Source organism: Vidua macroura, chromosome 14 (assembly GCF_024509145.1).
Source record: "Vidua macroura isolate BioBank_ID:100142 chromosome 14, ASM2450914v1, whole genome shotgun sequence".
Classification (NCBI taxonomy): Eukaryota; Metazoa; Chordata; class Aves; order Passeriformes; family Viduidae; genus Vidua; species Vidua macroura.
Genome location: NC_071584.1, coordinates 9,993,045 through 10,014,574, shown reverse-complemented (window position 1 = coordinate 10,014,574; position 21,530 = coordinate 9,993,045). Strand labels below are relative to the sequence as shown.

The following is a 21,530-nucleotide window of genomic DNA, read 5'->3' as shown; positions in this document are numbered from 1 at the left end:
GGCTCCTCGCAGCAGGTCAGTTACACATATGTATAAATAGTCACATGTTCAGCACCTGAGGTAAGGATAGTATTTTTTTAAAACTCTCCACTTAGGCCCAGTATTGTTATTTTATCCCACAAAGGTAATAAATGAGCAATTTGGTAAACCAAACATGTCAGGCTAGACCCCCTACAAAGTATCTTTGGGCTGATGTTACAGATGTATCAGCTCCTTCATTAGACTGTCACTGCTTAATTCTGTTGCTCTATGGACTCTCTCCTAGTGCTTTTATTACTGCATCTGGTGCATTTCCCATTACTGTCTTTTTCCAACTGCAAAACCACTTTAATACTTTATTTTTTTCCCATGAAAGCTGATTATATCCCAAATGTTTCCATTTAAAGAAAAAGTCTTGTTACTCTAAGTGTACATTTTTCCATTAATTTATTAACAACCATCTTCGCTAAGCTGAAAATTCACAGTAGGCTTGAGTTAAATAAAATCAATCCACTAAAGAAGAATATCAAAATAATCAGAGAGCCAAAATCTAAAGTGGGATAGTTATAAAAATTATTTCTTCATGACATTTCACTTGCCCTTTGGCAAAAACGCTTCATTTTTTACATAACAAAATTTAACACCTCTTTTGCTTGCTTTTTTGTTATTTAGAGCATGATGAAAATAGGTACAAGATGACCAACTGATGAATAAAGAAAAGCATTCTATTTAATCACAATATGTACATCCAAAGTAGAAATTACAAAGCTGCAATTCAAAATGTATTCACAACACCACTCCACCACAGTCCATGTGCCAGATGCAAAGATTTTTTGCAAGCTACTGGCAAAAGGGAAATTCCAGCCACTGACAACTGACAACAGGCATCAGGTGAACGGAAGAGAAGGGCAGCAGGGGATGCAGATGCAGGAGACCCCCAGGAAACTGCAGTTCTGCACTCCCTGCACATTCACACACTCTCCACTTACCTCTCCCACCAGCTCCCAGTATCTCCTGTGCTCCAGTGTGGCTGTGACCTTTCATCCCTGACCCCTGATGCCAGGCTAATGTGACACTGACTCCTACCTCATTAGTTCACATTGAAATGTTTTGCACACAAGGCATTGCAAAGGAGTGATTAGGCCCATTAGCAATGTAACCCTATTTTACATTTGGGCAAACATTTTAGTTTATATTGCACTCAAACCCTCCTTTCACAAAGAGACTTTCCTGAGGTCTCGGAGGAAGCCTGTGGGAAAGCCAGGAAAACAAAATCCCTGCTTGCAAAATCCCACTATCTCTAAGAGCATCCCTGCACTCTTTCAGATTAAAGCAGAAAGAAATTAATATTTCAAATTCCTCATTGTCATCCTCCTCAGGTTTCTTCATCTTCTGCTGCAAATAATCCTCTCTTTCTTTAGATGCACCCTGGAACTCAGTTTTCCTCACGTTAAAGAGGTGTTACCACCAGTGACAAATGCAAAGCTCCCATTCAAACTGTGCTGGTGATTTGGAGCAATTGTACACCAAGTACAAAGTGAACCCCTTGCAGGGAGTATGAATAATACCATGCTGCTGCTTCAGTACAACTACATCTCTGCACGGAAGAAAAATGGCACAAGAAATTTAAAAAAAAAAAAGTATCTGTATCTCCTTTTCCTTCTGCCAATGTTCCCAGAGCTTACTGGAATTCAAATATACTGAATACATAAATGATTAAACAAAAAGGCAAATTAAGTTTCTTCTGGGTTAAAATCGTGTATGGAATCAGTTTGGCATCTTCCATGTCCTCCGTGAGTGGATTAGTACTGAACATTAACACCTCCAAGGTGATGCCATTAATTGCCTTATTACCCTGACACTTGCAGCCCTGTGCATGGTCTCTTTCTCCCTGGTCCAGGAAGTTTCCTAATTCTTCTAATGATCACACTGGGCATTTCTATGGCACCAACAATGGGTTATTTCAGCTTTTTCCTCCCTGCCAGTGAGCGCAGTGGCAGCAATCCCTCGATCCATTCATTGGCAGCCAACATCATCTCCTGCCAAAAGGCCACCTCCTCCTGTGTGGAGTCCATCCAGTCCACAGAGATGCCATAGCTCAAACCTGAAAAGAATGAGAAACTTTGGAAGCTACACAAAGAGTTCCCACTCCATGAAAAAATACTCAATGGGATGTAACTGCTGCAGGCAATGTCTTAACAGAAAAGCTGCAGACTCCCCCCTAGCAAGCTGCACCCTGAGCACCTCCTGTGTTCTTGCAAATGCCCATTCTACACCAGAGTTCAGTATGAAGTCACTGCAACAGCCACAAAATGCAAGAACCCTGAACATAACCTGCCAAGGAAAGCAATATTGGGCTCAAGCCTTTTCTGCTGCATCTTTTTGAACAGTAAGAAAGGTCTTAAAGGTTTGGTTTTCCCCTTAAAAGATTTTCTTGTGGATAAGGTGGAGTATTCATCAAAATTCTCTTGTTTCATTTCTACAGGAATCAAACATACCATAGCAGAAAAGTGTGTACATCTATTCCAATTCAACCAAATTTTTAGGTGCCAATTTTTTGTCAGTGAGAGAGAAGTCTAAATTTAGATCACAGCTAATCTTGGGTTTGGTATTTTTATGTCTTATTGTTGTTGCCCTTCCCTCTGGAGAGTTCACAACCCACCTGGTGACATTAGAGGTGGAAAACAGAGAACATACAGGCAAATCCAACAGCCACAGTGCACCTGCAAGGCAGACCTTCCAGCTACCATGAGCTTTGTCCCCCAGGGAACACCTAGCCTTGATTGCAGCATTGTGAGATCTCTCAGAGAGCACTTCAAGGATGGACAGTCACCAGGTGGTGCAGTCCTGTGTGACATTCCAGTCCATCCCTGAGTGCTCTTCCCTGGGAGGAGCACCAATATTATGTTGGTTTGTCATGCTGCCTGTTTTCCTGTAACTGCAGGAAAACTCTCTTGAGTTTTGCCAGACCTCAGATCTGATGTTGGCAGAAAATGTGGGAACAGAGAGTTGTTACCATGGTACCAGGGCCCCTCCATCCAAGACATAGTGCAGTACCAGTTACTGAGACACCCCATCCCTGGTTTCTCTCCAACAGGAAAATACTCTGCAACTTCCCACTTTACCTTGTAGCTCAGTAAAGGAAAATACTCACCTGTCCCAAGGCCCAGCCTGATTCCTCCAAGGAAATGGTTGGTAAGTTTTTCATGATCCCACACAGTGAGTTCAACACAGGCATCCTTCAGATCCTCCGTGTGAAAGCCATCATACACAATGGTGTGATTGAAAACAGGGTTTGTGTCTCTCTTTATGACTCGGGTCTTTTGGTAGCTCTTCTTACTGGTGTCTGGAAGCACATAGCTTTGGGAGGAGAAAACACACAGCATGGAGCACTGAACATTGACCAAGAACTTTATCACGGCAAGGACTTTCCTACTTTGGCCACAGGTGAATAACAAGGGCAATCCTCCTCTACAATTCTCCCAGTGCAACACAAAGGCTTTCCAGTATGGAGGCACAGTTTGGTGAGCCTGAGAACAGAGTAGGAAACACAGCCCCCTGTGGGGCCCAGAGCAGGAGCAGCACCGTGCTCAGGCACTCACCACTTCACAAAAGAGTCAACTCCGGACGGACGCAACTGCAGCAGGTCCTTGACGTCTTTGACCCAAATGTGAACTTCGCCAGAGGGAGGATTCTTGGGCCCTGCCGTTTATGAGAAGAGAAAAGCTGTCATGCCAGCTGGAGCCACAGCTCCCACAATGACAGGGCTCCTCTCCAGGGACCCGTGGGACCCGCACGGTTCCTGTGTGCTCACTGCCCCTCCCTGGGGTTCTCAGCGCTGCAGGCAGCTCCGTCACTGCTGCAGCTGCAGAGGCTCCTGACACTACCTGCCAGTGCTGTATCAGACAGGAAAAGAGATGGAACTGCTGAGCCAAAGCAACCTTGTGCCTGCCCCACAGTAACATAGGTTCTGTGCTGCTCCTACCACATCACAGCACCCTACAGTGCCCACAAGCTCCTAAGTTGGAGGTTGTTGAGCCCTTCCTCTCTCCTCAATACTTTCCCAGTAAATCCAGATGTGGAAATCAGATGCAGATGTGGAAATCGGCTGCAGGCAGTGCTGTCAAACACTGCCTTTGTGCTGATCTCTAAGATCTTGCTCTGATGAGATTCCTCTTTAAGCAGCCCCTAAGCAGATGAGGCATTGCAAGCTGCGTGTTTGCACTTGGGCAGTTGCCCTTAATGCATGAACCACACTTACCCAGGCTTCCAGGGGGGACGTACTTAATGGACAAACTCATCACTCCTCGATGATCCACACCATTAACAGCAGAAAGGCTCTGAAATGGAAAGGGTTATGACCGACTAAATGGAGGATTGTGGAAACAGAGCAAGGCAAACAGCTTTTGACTTCAGTGGAAAAGCACAAATGGACAAACTGATTTTCCATGGCTGGAGCAGCCTGCTCTTAGGGCAGGTCATTTCTCTGTGGGTTTGTTCTCAAACTCAGTCTCTCAGAAGCAAAAGCCTGAGGATTCAGAGTACAAGGTTGCCCTTCCAGACATGCCCAGCTGGATATAATTAAGCATCTTGGTTCTGAAAGATAAATGTCCTTTATTTGCTTAAAAGGGACTTCATATCAGACCTGTGAATCCAGAAGCATGCAGGAAGCTGTACAGGCTTTACAAACAGTGGCACCTGAATATTTACTTCTCAAGGTACATCAGCTCCTTCACCTACTACTCTGCTGTTTTTAAGGGATGGTCTTCATGTGAGTGGAGAGAATGGCAAAGTCATGTCAAAGTTGCTGTGATTAGTGTCAGGTTGCATTTATGAAAGCGTCCCTACAGATCCATCACCAAAACAGACCTGAGAAGGCCATTGTTCTGAGCACTGAACTGCACTATGGTGTCCAGGGGTTGTTCCCAAGCACATGTCACGTTGTTCTGCTCCACCCAAAGACCCTAGAGGAGTCAGGAAGGACTACTGCCACCCTCAAGGCTTCAGGGCTGGGCCAGAAGGCAGGACTGCAGCTGAGGCACACTTACCCGGGGCTTCAGCGGGTACCAGTTGAGTTTCCTGTTGCTCCAGTCCCAGCTGGCCAAGTCTATTTCAATCTCTCCCAAAAAACTGTTACGTCCCAATGGATCATTGTGCCAAACAGAGAGATTTAATTTTTGGATCAGCAATACCATTTTCTCTATTTTATACTAGAGGAAGAAAGAGAAGTCAGGTTGCTCAAATTTTTCTTCTGTTTCTTTCACAAACAGAAATAAACTACTTAAAAGCTTGAATAAACTCTGAGACATTCAAACCCACCCCATACATGCACTGCCAATGGACTGGCTTCAGTCTGAACATCTTTTTTTTTTTGTCCTGTAGCAACTCTACTACCCTGACAAAGCTTTTCTGCTGAGCACAGGGAAACCTGGCATTCCATTCATCACAAGGCAAAACCAATATTCTTTCAAGAATTATTAACACAGGCCTGGGCACTGTTAAATAATCCTCTATGCTTTGATGAGTATGATCACATAATGCAGACCTTTCTTACCAGTCCTGTGCCTTGTGACTGCATGCCAGGGAAGTGGGGAGGACAAACAGCCCTTGCTCTGGCTGCAGGACCCTATTGCATCCAAAGATCTGTGTGGTTTTGGCAGAGAAATCTTGGGTGCCACGCAGATGGGTGCAGAGGAACCTTTAACATCCCAGGCCTCTCAAACCCCAGGGAAGAGCAGTGCAGTGCTGGCAGGAGGCAGGCAAAGATCCTGGCCAAGGAGGCAGGATCTTTCCAGACCTGCCTGACAGAGGTGCCTACTACAACAGAGGTTTTCAGAGTGTGTGTTTGTTCTTACCCGTAACACCTCGTTGTAAATGGGGTTCACTGTCCTCTTCTTCACTGATGTTTTCCTCTTACCCATCCTAGCTTTGTCTGGGAGCAGGTAAGTTTTAACATACCTAGAAAACAAACTGCAGCTGGATATTGCCCCACATTGCCAAGCTCTCCAGTAAGCTGGCAGGGAGGAAGGAAGGAAGGAATCATTACATTTAAAGAAAATAAAAGTCCTCCAGAACACAGAACTCAGGAATGTAGAAGTGCCAAGGCACTAAAACATCACTCACGGGTCAGATCTGCCTTTCTTCTCATCCACTACAGCCAAGTCCTTGCACTGGGACACGTGAACCTGGAACTCCCGGTTCTTCTCATCATAGTCTAGAGCAAATTCCACGGTTCCCTGGGCATCCACACTCCCAAAATCGCCACTGTAGACACTGAGCACACTGCCACTCACCTGCCAGGGGGAAGAACAAGGTCAGTGCCACTGGAACAGGCACAGTCTGACTCGGTTCTGGACACAGATGATAGTCTGAGAAATGCATTCCCAGAGAAAAACTCTGCCCTGGTGCAGTGTGGTGTTCTTGACACAGAGATGGTTCACAGCTGTGGCTGTTCTCAAGCAAGCCAGGGCTGGGGAATCCCTATAAGGGTCTCACAAGGATGTGCTATCCTAGACCAGGAGTTAGAAGCACTGAATGCTCAAGAAATACAGAAGTTTTTTCATTCCTGAACCCCAAAAGTTTGGGAAATGGACTCAGATATTCTTGGGGGGACCACACAGATCTCTTCCCTATGCTTACACAACAAATAACTGATATCCTGACCCAATCTCATCACTAAGAAAGAAAGATATTGAGAGAACTTGAACTATATTATAAGAACTTGTTATTTCAGGTAGATATAGTCACACAATTGTCAATCCATTTACAAAACAGGCTAATAAGAACCCTATCAGACTAGAAATGTAGGAACAACTATTCCTACCTTGTTGCTTACTCACAATGTGCATGGAGCAGCACAAAACAGATACAATCCTGTTCTGAGGAGCCACTGCCCCACCAGAGACAGCCCATGCTTGCCCCAAAGGCACTGGAACATGAGGTTTCTCCAGATACAAATCTGGGGCTAGGCACCCAGGAGTTATTTGCTTTCCCAGAAAAAACTGCAATTTGCCCAGACAGCTTGGGCTTCTTTTTCAGGTCTTTGTCTTTCACTGATAGAAAGTCACAAAGCACAAGCAAAGCTCAGCTACAGAAAGCTGAGATAATTTTCTCCTGCACCAATCACTCATGAATCCTGACAGGGTATCATAAAAGCTGTTTACAAAGCAAATCATTAACCCTCTTGGCACTTCTCTGTGGTACCGTCATGAACATTTATCAAAAAACCTTCCTAGTAATTAACCCAATTCTTCTCTGTCTTTCCCTACTTACTTTGGTTCTGAATTTTATTATAACCTCCAAAAACCTGCTAAACATCTCCAGTCAGTCCTTGGAGCTGCATTTACTATCCCATCAGGATGGTAAAACTCACCCCAGCAGAGAATCCTGAATGAGATTTTCAAGAACACTTGCATGACCTGAACTCATTTTCAGCTTCCAGATGCTCCAAATTAGGAGAAGAATTCATGTGCCCCAAAGTTTTTAATATATTTATCGACATTCATGACCTCTCCCTACCAGCTTTGCTTCACATATATTCTGTAAATCTCAAATATACTCCTTGGAAAAATCTTTAACAGTAAAACAGCAAATTCAAGCACTTTTAAGCAGCTCTCCCCAAGTACTGTCTCTAAGGAGTCTTTTAAAAACACTCAACTAAACACATCCAGCTTTTTTCAGCTTTCCTTAGAGGCTGAAGCTCCAAAACATGCTTTTGCTGTCCAACTCTGGGTTCCCTCTTATCTGCTGATAAAGGATGAGCTTACAGAGGGTACCCATCTGCAGCCCTGAGCCACAAGCATGTCCCTTAATAGCCGTGTGCCTCATTTTCCCACCCAGAAACCCCTCCCCGACCTTCTGCACCACCAGGACTCAGAGCACCCACACCTGGCAGTGGGGGCTGTCGCTTATGGGGAATTTGGCCAGCGATGACTCAGTAGGTCTCTATTTTGAGGTGGCACCTGGATTTAACCTGAGCAAGTAATTAATGACCCCTGTTCCTTTAACAATGTACCCTGCAGAAACCAACAGGCTGCTCTGGAGGACACACCAGCAGCAGCAGCCGAAATGCAGCGTCACTGCAGCGGACTGAGAAGCCTGTCCAGGAGCCCTGTCCAGGAGCCCTGTCCAGGAGCCTGTCCAGGAGCCTGTCCAGGAGCCTGTCCTGGAGCCTGTCCAGGAGCCTGTCCGGGAGCCTGTCTGGGAGCCCTGTCCAGGAGCCCTGTCCAGGAGCCCTGTCTGGGAGCCTGTCCGGGAGCCCTGTCCAGGAGCCTGTCCAGGAGCCTGTCCGGGAGCCCTGTCCAGGAGCCTGTCCAGGAGCCCTGTCCAGGAGCCTGTCCAGGAGCCTGTCCAGGAGCCCTGTCTGGGAGCCTGTCCGGGAGCCCTGTCCAGGAGCCTGTCCAGGAGCCCTGTCCGGGAGCCCTGTCCAGGAGCCTGTCCAGGAGCCTGTCTGGGAGCCCTGTCCAGGAGCCTGTCTGGGAGCCCTGTCCAGGAGCCCTGTCCGGGAGCTTGTCCAGGAGCCCTGTCCAGGAGCCCTGTCCAGGAGCCTGTCCAGGAGCCTGTCCAGGAGCCCTGTCCGGGAGCCCTGTCCAGGAGCCCTGTCCAGGAGCCCTGTCCAGGAGCCCTGTCCAGGAGCCGCCGCGCTCGGAACCTACCGAGGAGACCGAAGCCATGTCGGACGAGTGGCTGCCAGTGCTGGGCGTCTTCTTGTGCCTGTTCAGCTGGAAGCTGACTTCCGAGGCCGTGTCTGATTCCGTCTGCTCAGAAAATAAGAAGCATCTTTAAGCTGTGCCAAACGAGCACTTTGCAACACTAGAGAGAAAAAGGAATTGCTCAGCAGAGTCCCATGAAGCAGAGATTGGGTTAGGAGAGCGGAGGAGAGCGCACGGAGCCTCCCCAGGGCATCCCCTCCAAGCAGCACTGAACGTCATCGTTAACTGCCTCCAAACAGAGCTGCATGCCCCGCCTGGGCTCTGGGAAAGGGCACACAACAGCGTGGCTTGACACACAGGGCAACATCCTCCAGGATGGAACAGCTGCTCTGGGCTACTGGGGGCTTTTTCCTTAAGGCATTTCTCATTTATTCAGGACATAACCAAGGCATGCTCTAAAGCAAGAACTGTTGGTCTCCATGAGAAACATTTTCATGACACCAACTGCCATTCAGGCGATGCTGTGAACACACTTTCAGCCATTTCTGGCATCGACCCACCTCAGACAACAGGAGAGGAGAGGATCTGCTCAGTTCTTTTGCTCTTTCAGGTTCAAGAAATTGATGTGGAATCAAATGAGGTTTATTGTACGCTGCAAGTACAAAAAAAAGGCATCAAGATAGTTTGTCAGAATCAGGAAATTATAAGTCACACTTTTGTTAAAAGGCACAAGGAAGGAGGAAAAGCTTGTGGAAGGCACTGGAGTACTACCTACTTGCTCTGTCTGTGTCACCTGTCATTGAAGCTGATCCTCCCCAAGACAAAAACTGCTAATTAACATCTGGAGCTATTTTCAGCGCGTTTTCATTCACTGTGTGGGAGTGTGGAACTCCCTCTAGTGGCTCATCTAATTCCTTTATCGGCACAAGGACTCCTTTGTGTAGTCTGAACTTACACTAAAACCACCCAAATCTGCCTCCTTGTCAAAGAAACCAATCCTGTTCACATTTTTATCTCATAGCACACTGCCCTGTAGGAAAGAGCATTAAAATGTTTATACCCACAACTTCACCATTGCATACACTTCTCAAATACTCTGCTAGACACAGAGGTGGACAATAGCCAGATTACCTAAAAGAAAAAAGGTTAAAAGTTTCCTATCAATAGAAAGATGTTTAAATGTCTAACGAAAACTTTTTTTTTGTATCTTTATCTTCTCCCCGTAACTCTCTTGAAGATGACTTTCTCCATCCCAGAAGAATTTGTTTTGGAAAGATGAACATGCATGTTCATATACACACTTGTTTGGTATTTTAGGCATGATGATACATTCTTTGGTGTTCAAAATGCCCAACAGATTCTTGACTTACATTTGATATTTAATATTTTTATTTCCAACCTTGAATAAATAATAGTATTCACAGACTATTTGCTATAGTGCAAACATGAAACTGTCACTCTGTTACAGGAGGGTTTCCAGGGATGAGGTTTGGGGTTCTAGATAAGGGGAAGCTGCAATCTTGGTTGTTTTGGTGGAGACCACGTCCCCAGACAGCAATGTGGGGCCTGGAGCTTTGAGCCAACATGCCCTGTGGCATGTCAGGCACCACATGATGGGGCAGTGCTTGGCACAAGGTGCCACCTGGGGTGGACACAGCCACAGGGCTGTGCAGTGGGACCTGCCAGCAAGCTGCCTCCCTCCCATAACCAGCCTTGGACTTAAACTGGCTCAATCAAAGCCTTTAAGTGGCTTTACCTTTACCTTTCCTTGGGCATTGCCTTCCCATGCTTCTCATTTCAGTCCTGGCAGCTTTGGCCTCACCCCCTCCCTTTGTGGCAAGCTCTTAGCTCTCTTTTTGGGCTTGCCAGGTTTCACCCCTGGGGATTGTCATTGGCTTTCTTGGGCACAGAGGCTGCTGCTGCCTTCCCTCAGGTGCCTTCCGTGGCTGCAGCTTTCTTGGGCTTCTTCAGGCAAGCTGCTGCTCCCTTGGTTGCCTTCTCCTCAGCTTCTCTGGGTTTCTCAGGAAGAGACTGTCACCATAAAACGTGTCCCAGCTGGCAGCTGGGGACATCAGTCCAGCCACAGGCTCTGCTCTAGGTGAGGCCTCCTGAGCAGGAGGAGTCTGTGGCACCACAGCCTGACACCAGGTCTGGCACCTCGGATCAATCCACGGGCTGCCAGCAGATCCACAGCCTCGTGCAGGAACAGGAGAGACAGGCATGAGCTTCTTGCCAACCCTTTGAAGCCCTTGTGTTTTTTGCTGAAGTAACAAACCATCAATCTAGCTGTAATTTCCTGGCTCTGAATTTAATTTTAGGCAGTATAAACTCTCTAATTTGATGATGAAACTATATGTCATTTTCCTAGCCTGGTACATGCACAGAAGCATGGTGATGAAAATTGGCATAATATATTACCTTCAGCAAATGTAAACCAAAAAGAAGAAAGAAAGATGTTACTCACTCTCTGTGGTTGTGTAAATGTTCACCATGCTCTTTGCAAGATTAATGCTATTTGCTCGGGCCAGTGCCTGAGCAGCAGGAGAATGATCCCCATCTTCCTCTGGAATACACAAAAAGCCAAATCAACATGGTAAATAAATAAACACAAATGGGCAGTGCATCAACAAGCCCGTGTGTGTGCGCCTCCCTTGGTCCCTCTGCCTAGAGCACACTGCAGTTACATTGCACAGGGCTGCTTCCCAATCATCCAGGTGCTCTGATGTCTCCCCTGAGAAAATCTCTTCACACTGTGTCAGGAAATGTAAATACTGGATTAACCCAGCCTCCAAGACAGACCAACTCTCGTGAAGAGCTTTCAGAGAAACAGAGCCATCTGCTAATACCATCCTAAAATGAATGAATTAATAAAGGAAAAAGCCCTGAGAAATACTAGAATGATCTAGTCTATAAATGGTTGGACTTAATGATCTTACATGTCTTTTACAACCCACAATATTCCATACAGAAAATATTTGCAATGACCTGAATTGCAACTCAGGATTTTCATAGGAATGTTATAAGAGGTAGGAAATAAGCCAAGAAATGACACAATTAAAAAATAAAAATCAGAGGAGTCTGTGGAAAATCCTCTCAAACAGGTCTTACCCAGGTAGATGAGGACAGAAAAATTGGAAAAAGAAGGGAAGATGCTCTCTCTCTGTAGGTCTTTGCTTGGAAGAGAGCAGAGCTGTGGGTAATCAGATCCCAAATGTAAAGTGAGCTGCAAATAACAATAACATTTTCTCATAGTAATAGTCACTACAAGAGCCCATCAAACCCAGAGGAAGAGGCTGCTAAAATGGTGATGCTATTGACACCATCATGGTTGAGAACATGGTATCAGAACCCAGGAAGATCAGACTCCTTGTTCAGTCCACTTTACTTAAAGTTTAATATCAAAGTTCACTTGTGCATTCCAAAAAGACTCAAAATGTCATTTAGGCACTGACAACCAGTGGCTATATCAAGGTACTCTAAGAGCCAGTGTATTTATTAAACACTTTGCTTCACATTTTATTTTATTATTCTACTTGTGTTAGACTTATCGCTACTATCACAAAGAATTCTTCCAGTCCCACTTTGAAGAAAATACAGTCTTGCCAGTGAGTGAAATAAAGTGCGATCCTGTGAGGTGCTGGAGGCAGTGGAGGGCTGTCCCAAGGTGAGGTAAGGCACAGGGGCTGGGAGTGGGGAGGAAGGCAAGGGAACATGGCACCGTCCCCTTCTGCACTTGCACTAGGCTACACAAGATTTGTTTCCAGAGCTGATTGCAGAACACATTCTACACAAGCTAACTCTGCACAAATAGTGATATAGGATAAATGGGCAGATGAAGAAAATGTGCAAAATGCAGAAGGGTTAGGGAAGAAAACCAGCCTAGGGATGGCTCTCTATTTGGATTTCACAGGGTGCAGTCACAGCCCTCAGTACCTGAGTAAACAGCTGAGTCTGTTCCCTGAACAGCTTCTCTCTCTCCAGATGGTTCACCGGGTGTTGGCTGGTCTGAAGACTTGCACATTTTTTCCTCAGGTAGCTCTCCATTTATTTCCACGTTGTCTTGGGTGCCCAGATCAGATCTTTCCTCTTTCTCATCACCACTTTCACCATCTGTGGGCACAGGCTCGATCAGTATCTGCACCCTGCTCACCAGGGACCTCCCTGTGGGCTTGCGCTCTTCTGCCACAACCAGCTCCTCCACGGGCGTCCCTGGCCCCAGCGAGCTGCCAGACACATCCTTGGTGGGCGACTCGAGTTGGATGGAAGGCGCTCGCACAGGCAGTCTGGATTTCTTGGAGCAGTGCTGCACCACCTTCTCTTCCTCTGGCATCAGCAGCTTCCCATTGCTTTCACTCAGCAAGTCATTTCTTGTAACCAGGCCCCCTTTGCTCTTGGCACACGTGGATCTGGGAGTGACGGAAACTGAGCCCTTCCTCGCAGGAGTGCCATAGCTTGGCTCTTCCTTGCTAGAAGACAACGTTATTGTCCTTTTGGAGGGGGTCCTTGTTTTGGTGAAGGCACCAGGTTTTTCTTCAGCATCCTGGCCTTGCCCAGACTGCAGGGAGAGCGAGCGGCACAGCTTGAGCTGCCGAGCGTCTGCCTCGGCCCAGCCCGGCTCTGCCGCCGAGTCTGCTCCCTTCTCCCAAAAGTCCTTCAAGCTCCTGAAGTGCTCACGGTCGAGGCCGATATCCTCCTCCTTGTTACTCATGGACGAGATGGTGTAGTTCACTCCTGGCTTACCAGCCCGGCTGCTCTCCCCTGCTGTGGGCAGTGGTCTGGGGCTTGCCAGCGGCTCTTTCTTTGCAAGGCTGTTTTCTGCTGGCCCCGCATGATTCACAACCTGCTCAGATGTGGGGAAGGTTCTGCTTGCTTTCTTCTTAACTGGTATTTTGCTGGGAGCATAAGTTTCTTCAGGTGGAGTTTTTGGCCCCTCTGTGCTGCCAGTGGCCCCATCAGCAGCTTCTCCTCCAGCTGCAGTGCTGGGTTGAGGCACGGCATCCTCTGAAGGCTTGGTGGGCAGTGGAGATACTCCATGACCTACAGCAACAACAAATACTCAGAGCCTGTCCCACTGCATCACATCCAATCTCCCCAGAAGGTCTGGGCTGCAATTTCTCAATGAGAAGACAGGGAATTTTCAGAAATCATCAATATATTCCTAGTTCTTTTCCATATTTAGATGCTAGAAAGCTCCCTCCATCTGAAGAATGCCCTGAAAACCCCAGGCTTTCTCCCTGCAACAGGGCACAGAAAAAATCCACTGAGCTCTAAACTGTTGCTGCGAGTTGTGGATTTGTTGGAAGGATCCCTTTCAATTTGACAGCTTCCCTACTGGCTATTTGCTATGTTCTGAAACTACACTATACAGTCAATGCTGGAAAGAGACGGCAAGTCCTCCTCTGGATTGAAGAGCTGAGAGCCCAGAGAAGTTGCAGTCATCAGATTGCTTTCTGCCTTGGTCCCTGCTGCCCTGCCTGTAATTCACAAAGCATTGGCAGCCCATTCTTATATGCCAAGGTACTCTTTGTTATTTATTTGTACACACATTGAAAAGCATCTTGTCTCTTGGTGTTTGATGTTGAGTAACAAAAGCACCAATAGCTCACTGAACAAAAAACTTACCTTTTTTAGACAAATGAAAGCTGTTTGTTGCAGTCACAAATGGACTTGTTCCAGTGTCACTCTCTGAGGAAGAGACATCATGTATGCTGGATCCCTGAACAGAAAACAAATCTTATCAGTGTATAAATACTGGCAAGATTGGAAAACATGTATTTTATTTGAGCAGAGACACCAGGGCAGGCAGCCTGTGGAGCCCCTGTCAGCAGGGATAGATTTTGTGAAGCTCCAAGAAGTAACAAAGATGCAGAGGCTGTGCCTGTACTACCTTGTATGATGCAGACAACTGGACAGGAAGTCTTGGCTTCAGTTTTGGCAGAATTTTCTGCTCTGTGGTTTCAAGAGTAGGTGTACTGGATCTGTGGTAGAGGAGAAATGCCTGAACAAGGAGGTCTGTGGTAATGATGATGTGCCTGTTTGGGTGTTCAGGCAGTCTTCAACACCACCTCAGTTCTGCTCAGATGCAGAACTTGCTCAATAAAAACAATGTGTGTCAACTACTAGGTTTATTCAGACTTTCCCCTTCTGGGAAGTGCCAGAAGAGCCCAAGGGCCATGCAGAAGGAAGAGACATTTCCATGCAATGGCTCAGGAAGGAACAGGCCACACCTTGCTTAATACTGAATGAGAAAAACAAAGCTAGCTTTTCAGGATTTAACCAACCCCCTGCAAAAAAACCCACTGGGTGTTGTGCCAGCAAAGCAGGAGTACCTAGGGTCTGTTGCCTCTGGATCCTTCATTAAACAACACCCACTAATCAGGTGCAAGAGGTTTCCAAGTGTTGTCAAGGCCCATATTTAATATTTAACTGGAGCAACTGGCACCTGTGGAGAATGTTTCCCCATTCTGCTGACAAAAAAAGGCAAATGAGATGGGAACAACAATACATGAATATGTGAATATTTTAAATGCTTCTCCATAGTCCATGGATATTGAGTGAGGTCACTGACTTGCTCACTGGAGTGCTTTTAATAGATGTTTCTGCTCAGTCAGCACAACGTGAAATCCTACCAAGCCTTGATGGAGAGTGCTGAGCACTGGACACAGAGGTTGGCACCAGCAGGAAATGAGCAGTTTCCTCAAACCATCCATTTTGTTAGTGTTGTTCCACAGCAAAAATTAAACAAATAAAACCATAATTACTTTGGAAAACTAACCAGCACATTCTGACATTAGAGACAGCTTCTATTTTACTGATCCCTTATCGAATCATGCAAGAAAAGACTTTTGCGGGATAAGCACGTTAGCACTTGATTATTAGGGGTGTATTGATATTCTGACAATTCCTAGAAGAAGGACTTAAAAAGTATCCTATACAACTTATTACTTATACAATCTTAGAAACTCAGTTAAAGACCAGGGTTTAATGGGTAGCATTCAATTGTCATTAGAAGTAAGAGCAGCAGCCTGAGCATTGCACATGCAGCAGTGTTACCTTCCCTCTCCTGCATCAGCAATGTCCTCAGGAAAGGCAGGACTTGGGGCAGCTTTGCTTTCCAGACTCTTCTGGATGTGCTTGCTGTCCTCATCTGTAATACAAGAGGGACAACTGAGAAATGACATTTTATTCAACTTGTCATGTTTGGTGTGTTTTGTTTGGGGTAAGAAAATGCTTTGCCGAATGAAAAAGAGTCTCATCAGCACAGTCCCTGGGGGTTTAAGAGGAGAGGGCTTTCAGGGGTTCTGCCTGATCTCCCCAAGGATGGGGAGGTCCCAGGGTAGCAAAGGCACTTCCAGACCCCACAGGTCCAAGAGGACAAAGCTGCCCAATGCCTGACTTGTGCCAGGAGCTGTCACATCACTGGAAAGCTCCACAGGACACTGCCATGGACTGTCAATAAAGTTAATCTGTTCCAGGATTTAAATTCAGCCATTTCCTGTTTTGACTCAAGTCATCCGATCTTGGCAAACAAAGGAGGAGGCCAATACAGCTAATGAGGAGATCCCTGTTATTTTTACTGGCACAAGGCCCAGCTATATCTTCTGAGCTCCCAAAGACCCCAAATCAAAAACAATAGAGGATGGTAACTTTTACTGCAGACTCCAGGGTATAACGCTGCATTAGATATTTTGTTAGCAAATGGGTTTTCTTGCTACTGCAAAACCAAAAGGATTAAACTCTCAAACAGAGAATAAAAAGTAAGCTTAGTGTGGTCAACAAGATCTGCACATATTTATTCATGCAGCTAGGTCTATTTTAAAGAGAAAATCTACCTGTTACAGGAACTGCCAAACCCTTTTAGAATATATTTCATTAAACAATTTAATAGAAAAAGAAGTTCAGAGGATTCAGAAGTAACATTAAATAGTATAGCCTTGCTTGTTATCTGTTTGGAAAACCACATGAGGGCCAAGAGCAGGCCAGTCCTATGGTGAGAAGGCTCAAGAGTCAACACTGCCTGTGTGGTGCCATCCAGCATTAGCACAGTCAGCCTCCAAGTCACAGGAATACCCAAAGATTCACTCCCCCTTGCCTGTGCACTCCCATGGAGAAAAATGCTGCATTCCCAATCCTCCTGCCCAGCCAGCACCTGGTCCTGAGGAGCAGGAACCGAGCAGGCACTGCTCAGAGCTGTGTGCATTAGGACTGCCTGTCTGGCACACGGGGGTGGCAGCTGGGGGCCCCGTGGTTTCCACAGCAGTGGGAAGTTGGGGAGCTGCTCCTGCTGAAAAACAAGAGTCTGGTTGTGTAGGAATGAGCCAGTTTCAGAGAGCATGTTTTTGAGAGAGGGACTGTTTTGCCCATGCCAACACTGATGCGCACCAAGCATCACTGAACATTGTTTTAGGAGACAGAGCCCGAGGCATGGTTGGCGGCACGTGCAGGCCGTGGCACGTGTGGGCACAGCAGGGCACACTGAGGAGATTTATTGATACAGTGAGCCACATCCTCCTCTTCTGCCTCAGACCTGGGGGAGGAAGGTGCCAGCAGGTAGCTGTGCTGGAAGTGAAGGGCCCAAACACAGAGCTCCCACGCTTTCCCTTTGCCTGTCATGGTTGAAAAGACCTTGACAACCAAGGACTGCATTCATTTCTCATCCCTCTTGCAAAGGGATGTGTTGTACTTGCTCTTCACTGACACTTCCCCCTCAGACAGAGCTCCTCATTCCTGGCTGGCAGAGGCAGCAGGAAGCCTTCACTTCCACCCATCCAAATCCCTGCCCTGAAAAATGGCTCAGCCACTGCCACAGCTACGCCTGGCTCCTATCACCACAAACAGTTTAGTACATTATAATCCATCAAGACAAGCAGTATGTCTTTGCTAACTTTAGGATGAGACAATATAAGAAGCAAATTCCAACAGAAATCAGGACTGGCCTGACCAGGTTAACTTGCCCATACATGTGTGTAAAATTGGCAGGCACTCCTGCTCTAACACTTTTACTCATTTCCTACCACTCTAAAACAGAGACTCTTAGTGCCTGGGACATTCATAACTAACTGTGCATCAGGGCTCACTTGCCACAGCAGATGGATAAAATGTTCTCTCTTGTAGGTGATTTTTAGCCCTCAAGAATTGCACATAAGTGCAAGGAGAAGTTATCATCAAATTCATCCATCGGTGCTGCTCTGCAGGCTGTAGTTTAAATACAGGGTATTTATCTGTTTTATAGATTTGTATTACTGCCCATGACTAGTGTTTTCTACTACAATCAATACCTGTGAAAACCCTTAGGGATCCCCACAACCCTCCCTTCTGAAAACTAAAACCCTCCTCCAGAAAAGATCACTGGGAATTTTCCTTTGCAAGCACAAATTTCCACTCCTCCTCAGCCCACTTACCTTGCAAAGGGAATGCCAGCAATTATCTCAGTGGGGTTTTTCCATGCAGGAATTTTCTCATTTCACTCCCTAACACAGAGCTAAGTCTAAAGACTCAAATCAGGAGTTATTAACACAGATTTGACTAAATGAACAAGCACCTCTACATCACCTTGAAAGCCAGCAGAGGTGAATGACTGATCTTTCCAGGGGAAGGAAAAAAGTGTCAATATGGCAAGCAAAGGCTCTTATCTCATCTAAGGTGAATATATTACCTGCAGAACCTTGATGCACAACCAGTGATGCAAAATGGCAGTGGAAAAAGTAAGAGGAAGGAATAAAGTCACATGTTATACCTGTGCTTTATCAAAATAAGTCTGAGAATACAAATAGAGGAAAAAGGGAAGAAAAAAAAAAGTTGAAAAGGGAATAAAGACTAAATCTAGACATAACTATATTTAATAACATTTGCTTCTTCCTTCTTAAAACAGCATTAGTTAAGTAATGCACGTGCAATGACTCTTGCATAATACTGCTGCATTGGTAAGGAGATTATTTTATGTATGACCTGAGACATTATCTGATATGTGCACATCAGCCCTAAAAGTTAAATATAAAACCAAGAGTACTTCAAATTCTGCTTTCCTGAAGTGGGCAGAGAGCTAAGGGTACAAGGCAAAGGGCAGACAATCCTATTCACTGCAGGCTGGTGGTTGGGCTGCAGAGCATTTGCCTGACCTGGGTGCAGGCAGAGGGGCTGCTGAAGCTCTGCCCCTCCATGCCAAGAGGGTGCAAATGCACATCCTCCAAAAGGAGAACATGCTCTGCAGAAAAGCCAGGCACCTCTGCCAAGATGGAAAAGGTTTTATACATTTTAGCATTCTGGAGGTATGATAAAATAGTAAATTTAATGACATCATGAATTCATAATACCAAGGATAAAAGCAACTTCATATGAAATATGATGGGCCAGTTCTGCATGAGAGGCTCCAATGAATCTGTGCTAAGTTATGAGAGCTGTCAGGGGTGGCAAAGAGCAAAAAGAAAATGAGGCTCTCAGTGAAGTCCCTAGTCAGCATTTAGCTTTCAGAATGTGTCTAAGTAACATGAAGCAAGGAGGAGAACCCTAAATCCTGCTACAGACACATCCTGGCCAAGGAGTTTCACCAAAAAAAGGAGTGACCTATACTGCTGCTCCCCTGGCAGAAGGGGAAGCTGGGCCCAGGAACGATGGCTGAACTGAACTGAACTGCTGGAGATGACGTTTGAGTGCTGGACAGATGCCCCTCTGCCAGGGGCTGTAGCCTTTACTGCAAAAGAACAGAGCCCAGCCATGGGGCCCTTGTTAGAGACAGTGGCAGGCTTTGCTTAGAGCTGCCTGTCAGGGCCAAGGCTTCCCCAGGGCAGCAGCAGCAGCCAGTAACTCCCCAGCCATGGCTGAGGATCTGTGACTGCCCACCCTGACAAACCATCCAGGACACTGTGTGACACTGGGCTGCTGGCCCGTCCTCGTGTTGCGGACGATGTGAATCATCCCCAGCTCTGCTCTGCACAGATGCTCAGCACAAAGTTCCAGCTCTGGAGTTACACTGGGACTCTAAGCATGGTCCTGCTTATTTCACACAGGGCTGATCTCTTACCCTGAGCTGACAAATGTGCTTTGATCTGTTTTACACAGCACCATGAAAGTTTATCTGCACATCAAACAACATGCAACCCATCTGCTTACAATTAGCACACGTGGCACACAGCCTGGGCACAGACTTGGCCACAAAGCCCCTTCTACTTTGAAAAGCACATTTTGCCTTGGAATTTTTTCCATGTAAGAAGTGATGCATGGACCCTCTCAAGTGGGCAAATACATGCCAGGAGGAGAGAGGCACCCTCTCCCTTTGCAGAAATGTGACCTCACCACTCCAGAGGCCTGTGAGAGCAGCTCTTGTCAGACCACTTCAGGAACCTGGGCAGGGGGATGTGTTTGACCCACACATGTCAACTTGATGCCAGAAACTGTTCTATATCATCCCCTTCTCTTTTTACTTCTGTGGTAAAAAATGCCACCAGTGACCTCTAGCAAACAGAAATTTTGGGAAAAAGAAGCAAAAAAAAAAAAAAAAAGAAAGAAAAAATAAGCTGAAGTGGGGAAAAGGCATTCACTGCACATGGCTTTTGCCTTGGTTCTCTGCCACACTAATTATTTCTTCAGGCCCTGATTTTGATAACAAGGAATGTTTTTCTGGTACTGAAAACAGAGATGAAAATCCCCTTATCACAACACAGGGACTGGTTCTCAACAGACTGCCAGTACAGGGAGACTCCCATCCTGGACCAATTTTTTTCTGGTCCATCAATTTGTTTTCTTAAGATGCACACTAACATACTTACTTTCTAGTTTGCCCTTTTTCCTTCTAATTGATGCTCGAAGTAGATCCGGCCCTGCCAAGTCTTCCTGGAACCGTTTTGCCTTCACTTCTGAAAACCATTCACCTGTCACAAACTTCTTCTTCTTTTCATCCGTGATGGAGCCTTGTATCCGCCTGAAAGGCAGTGCAAGCATTACACACCAAGCAGGTCTTCAATGTTCCAGCTTCCCTGAGCTACCTTTGAAATATGTCCATGGATTCACCTGTCTGACACTACGAAGGATCCAGAGATTATTCTCTGCAATCACAAGAGCCAAACCAGCATTAAAACAGCAGCTGATTTACTCTTTATCTGAAACAGTAACAGCACCTTGTAAAAACAGGCTTTCACCTCTTCCAAATTTCACAAATCCAAATCATTCACCTGGCAAGAAGATTTGTCCACTTGCTTGGCTGCCCTGAGGGTTAAGGAAGCGGTGGGGCTGTTTGTCTGTCTTGCACTTCTCCATTTTATTTGTTTATTAATCTATTTATGGCAAAAACTTTTGGACCAAATTTGTTGCAAACCACAGAAGCAAATAATGATATTTAGGGAAGCAACCCTGTTCCTGCAGCATTCTCCCTGGACACTGCTCCTCTCCCTGCTCCCCCTGCCATGCCTATTTTGGCACTTGCAAGGTTAGCTCTCCCTCCTAAGCATGGCTGCTTCTACTATACCTCACTTGGGCACACCCAGGGCTGATTTTTGGCACCTAAACCTGTCAGTGCTCTGTTGCCAGCCTGTACTCTAATTCTCCTCACCATGGCTTGCTGAATTAGCTGCCTTTCAGCTGGCACAGCTCACCACAGTTCAGGGTTCCTGTGAAACCTGGGAGGCCAGAGGAAGCTCCCTCCTCAGCCCAGTTCTCAGCAGGAAAAGGGGGCAAACCCCCAGATAACCCTGGAGCCTTGAAGGGTCACATTTGGCTGCCTAAAGGCCAGGAGGGAGCAGGGATAACTGGGATCAAGCCTCTGCAGGCCATGCTGGGGACTCAACAGAAGCTCCCATCTAGACCAGGACAGCACTCTCAAGGTGCTGGGCCAGAGGAAATTGTTATTTTAATCCTGCTGACAGCAGATCAAGGAAATGCCATTGACTTCATTTGCCCAGCAGGCAG

At 46.3% G+C, this 21,530-nt stretch overlaps 1 protein-coding gene across 1 annotated transcript in view; it reads right to left on the bottom strand.

Moving 5' to 3' along the window:
* Window positions 1-409: 409 nt before the first annotated feature.
* The window catches only part of LOC128814475 (synaptotagmin-like protein 1), a 35,379-nt gene continuing 14,258 nt past the window's right edge, over window positions 410-21,530 (bottom strand). The window contains exons 3-17 of the mRNA XM_053990329.1: window positions 20,396-20,547; window positions 15,684-15,777; window positions 14,518-14,608; window positions 14,253-14,346; window positions 12,564-13,667; window positions 11,095-11,193; window positions 9,191-9,282; window positions 8,634-8,735; window positions 6,103-6,272; window positions 5,835-5,937; window positions 5,028-5,189; window positions 4,241-4,319; window positions 3,582-3,681; window positions 3,134-3,339; window positions 410-2,083 (exon numbers count right to left, since the gene is read on the bottom strand). Coding sequence (XP_053846304.1) covers window positions 1,938-2,083; window positions 3,134-3,339; window positions 3,582-3,681; window positions 4,241-4,319; window positions 5,028-5,189; window positions 5,835-5,937; window positions 6,103-6,272; window positions 8,634-8,735; window positions 9,191-9,282; window positions 11,095-11,193; window positions 12,564-13,667; window positions 14,253-14,346; window positions 14,518-14,608; window positions 15,684-15,777; window positions 20,396-20,547 — 2,794 coding nt within the window. The 3' untranslated portion in view covers window positions 410-1,937. The remainder of the gene's footprint in view (window positions 2,084-3,133; window positions 3,340-3,581; window positions 3,682-4,240; window positions 4,320-5,027; window positions 5,190-5,834; window positions 5,938-6,102; window positions 6,273-8,633; window positions 8,736-9,190; window positions 9,283-11,094; window positions 11,194-12,563; window positions 13,668-14,252; window positions 14,347-14,517; window positions 14,609-15,683; window positions 15,778-20,395; window positions 20,548-21,530) is intronic.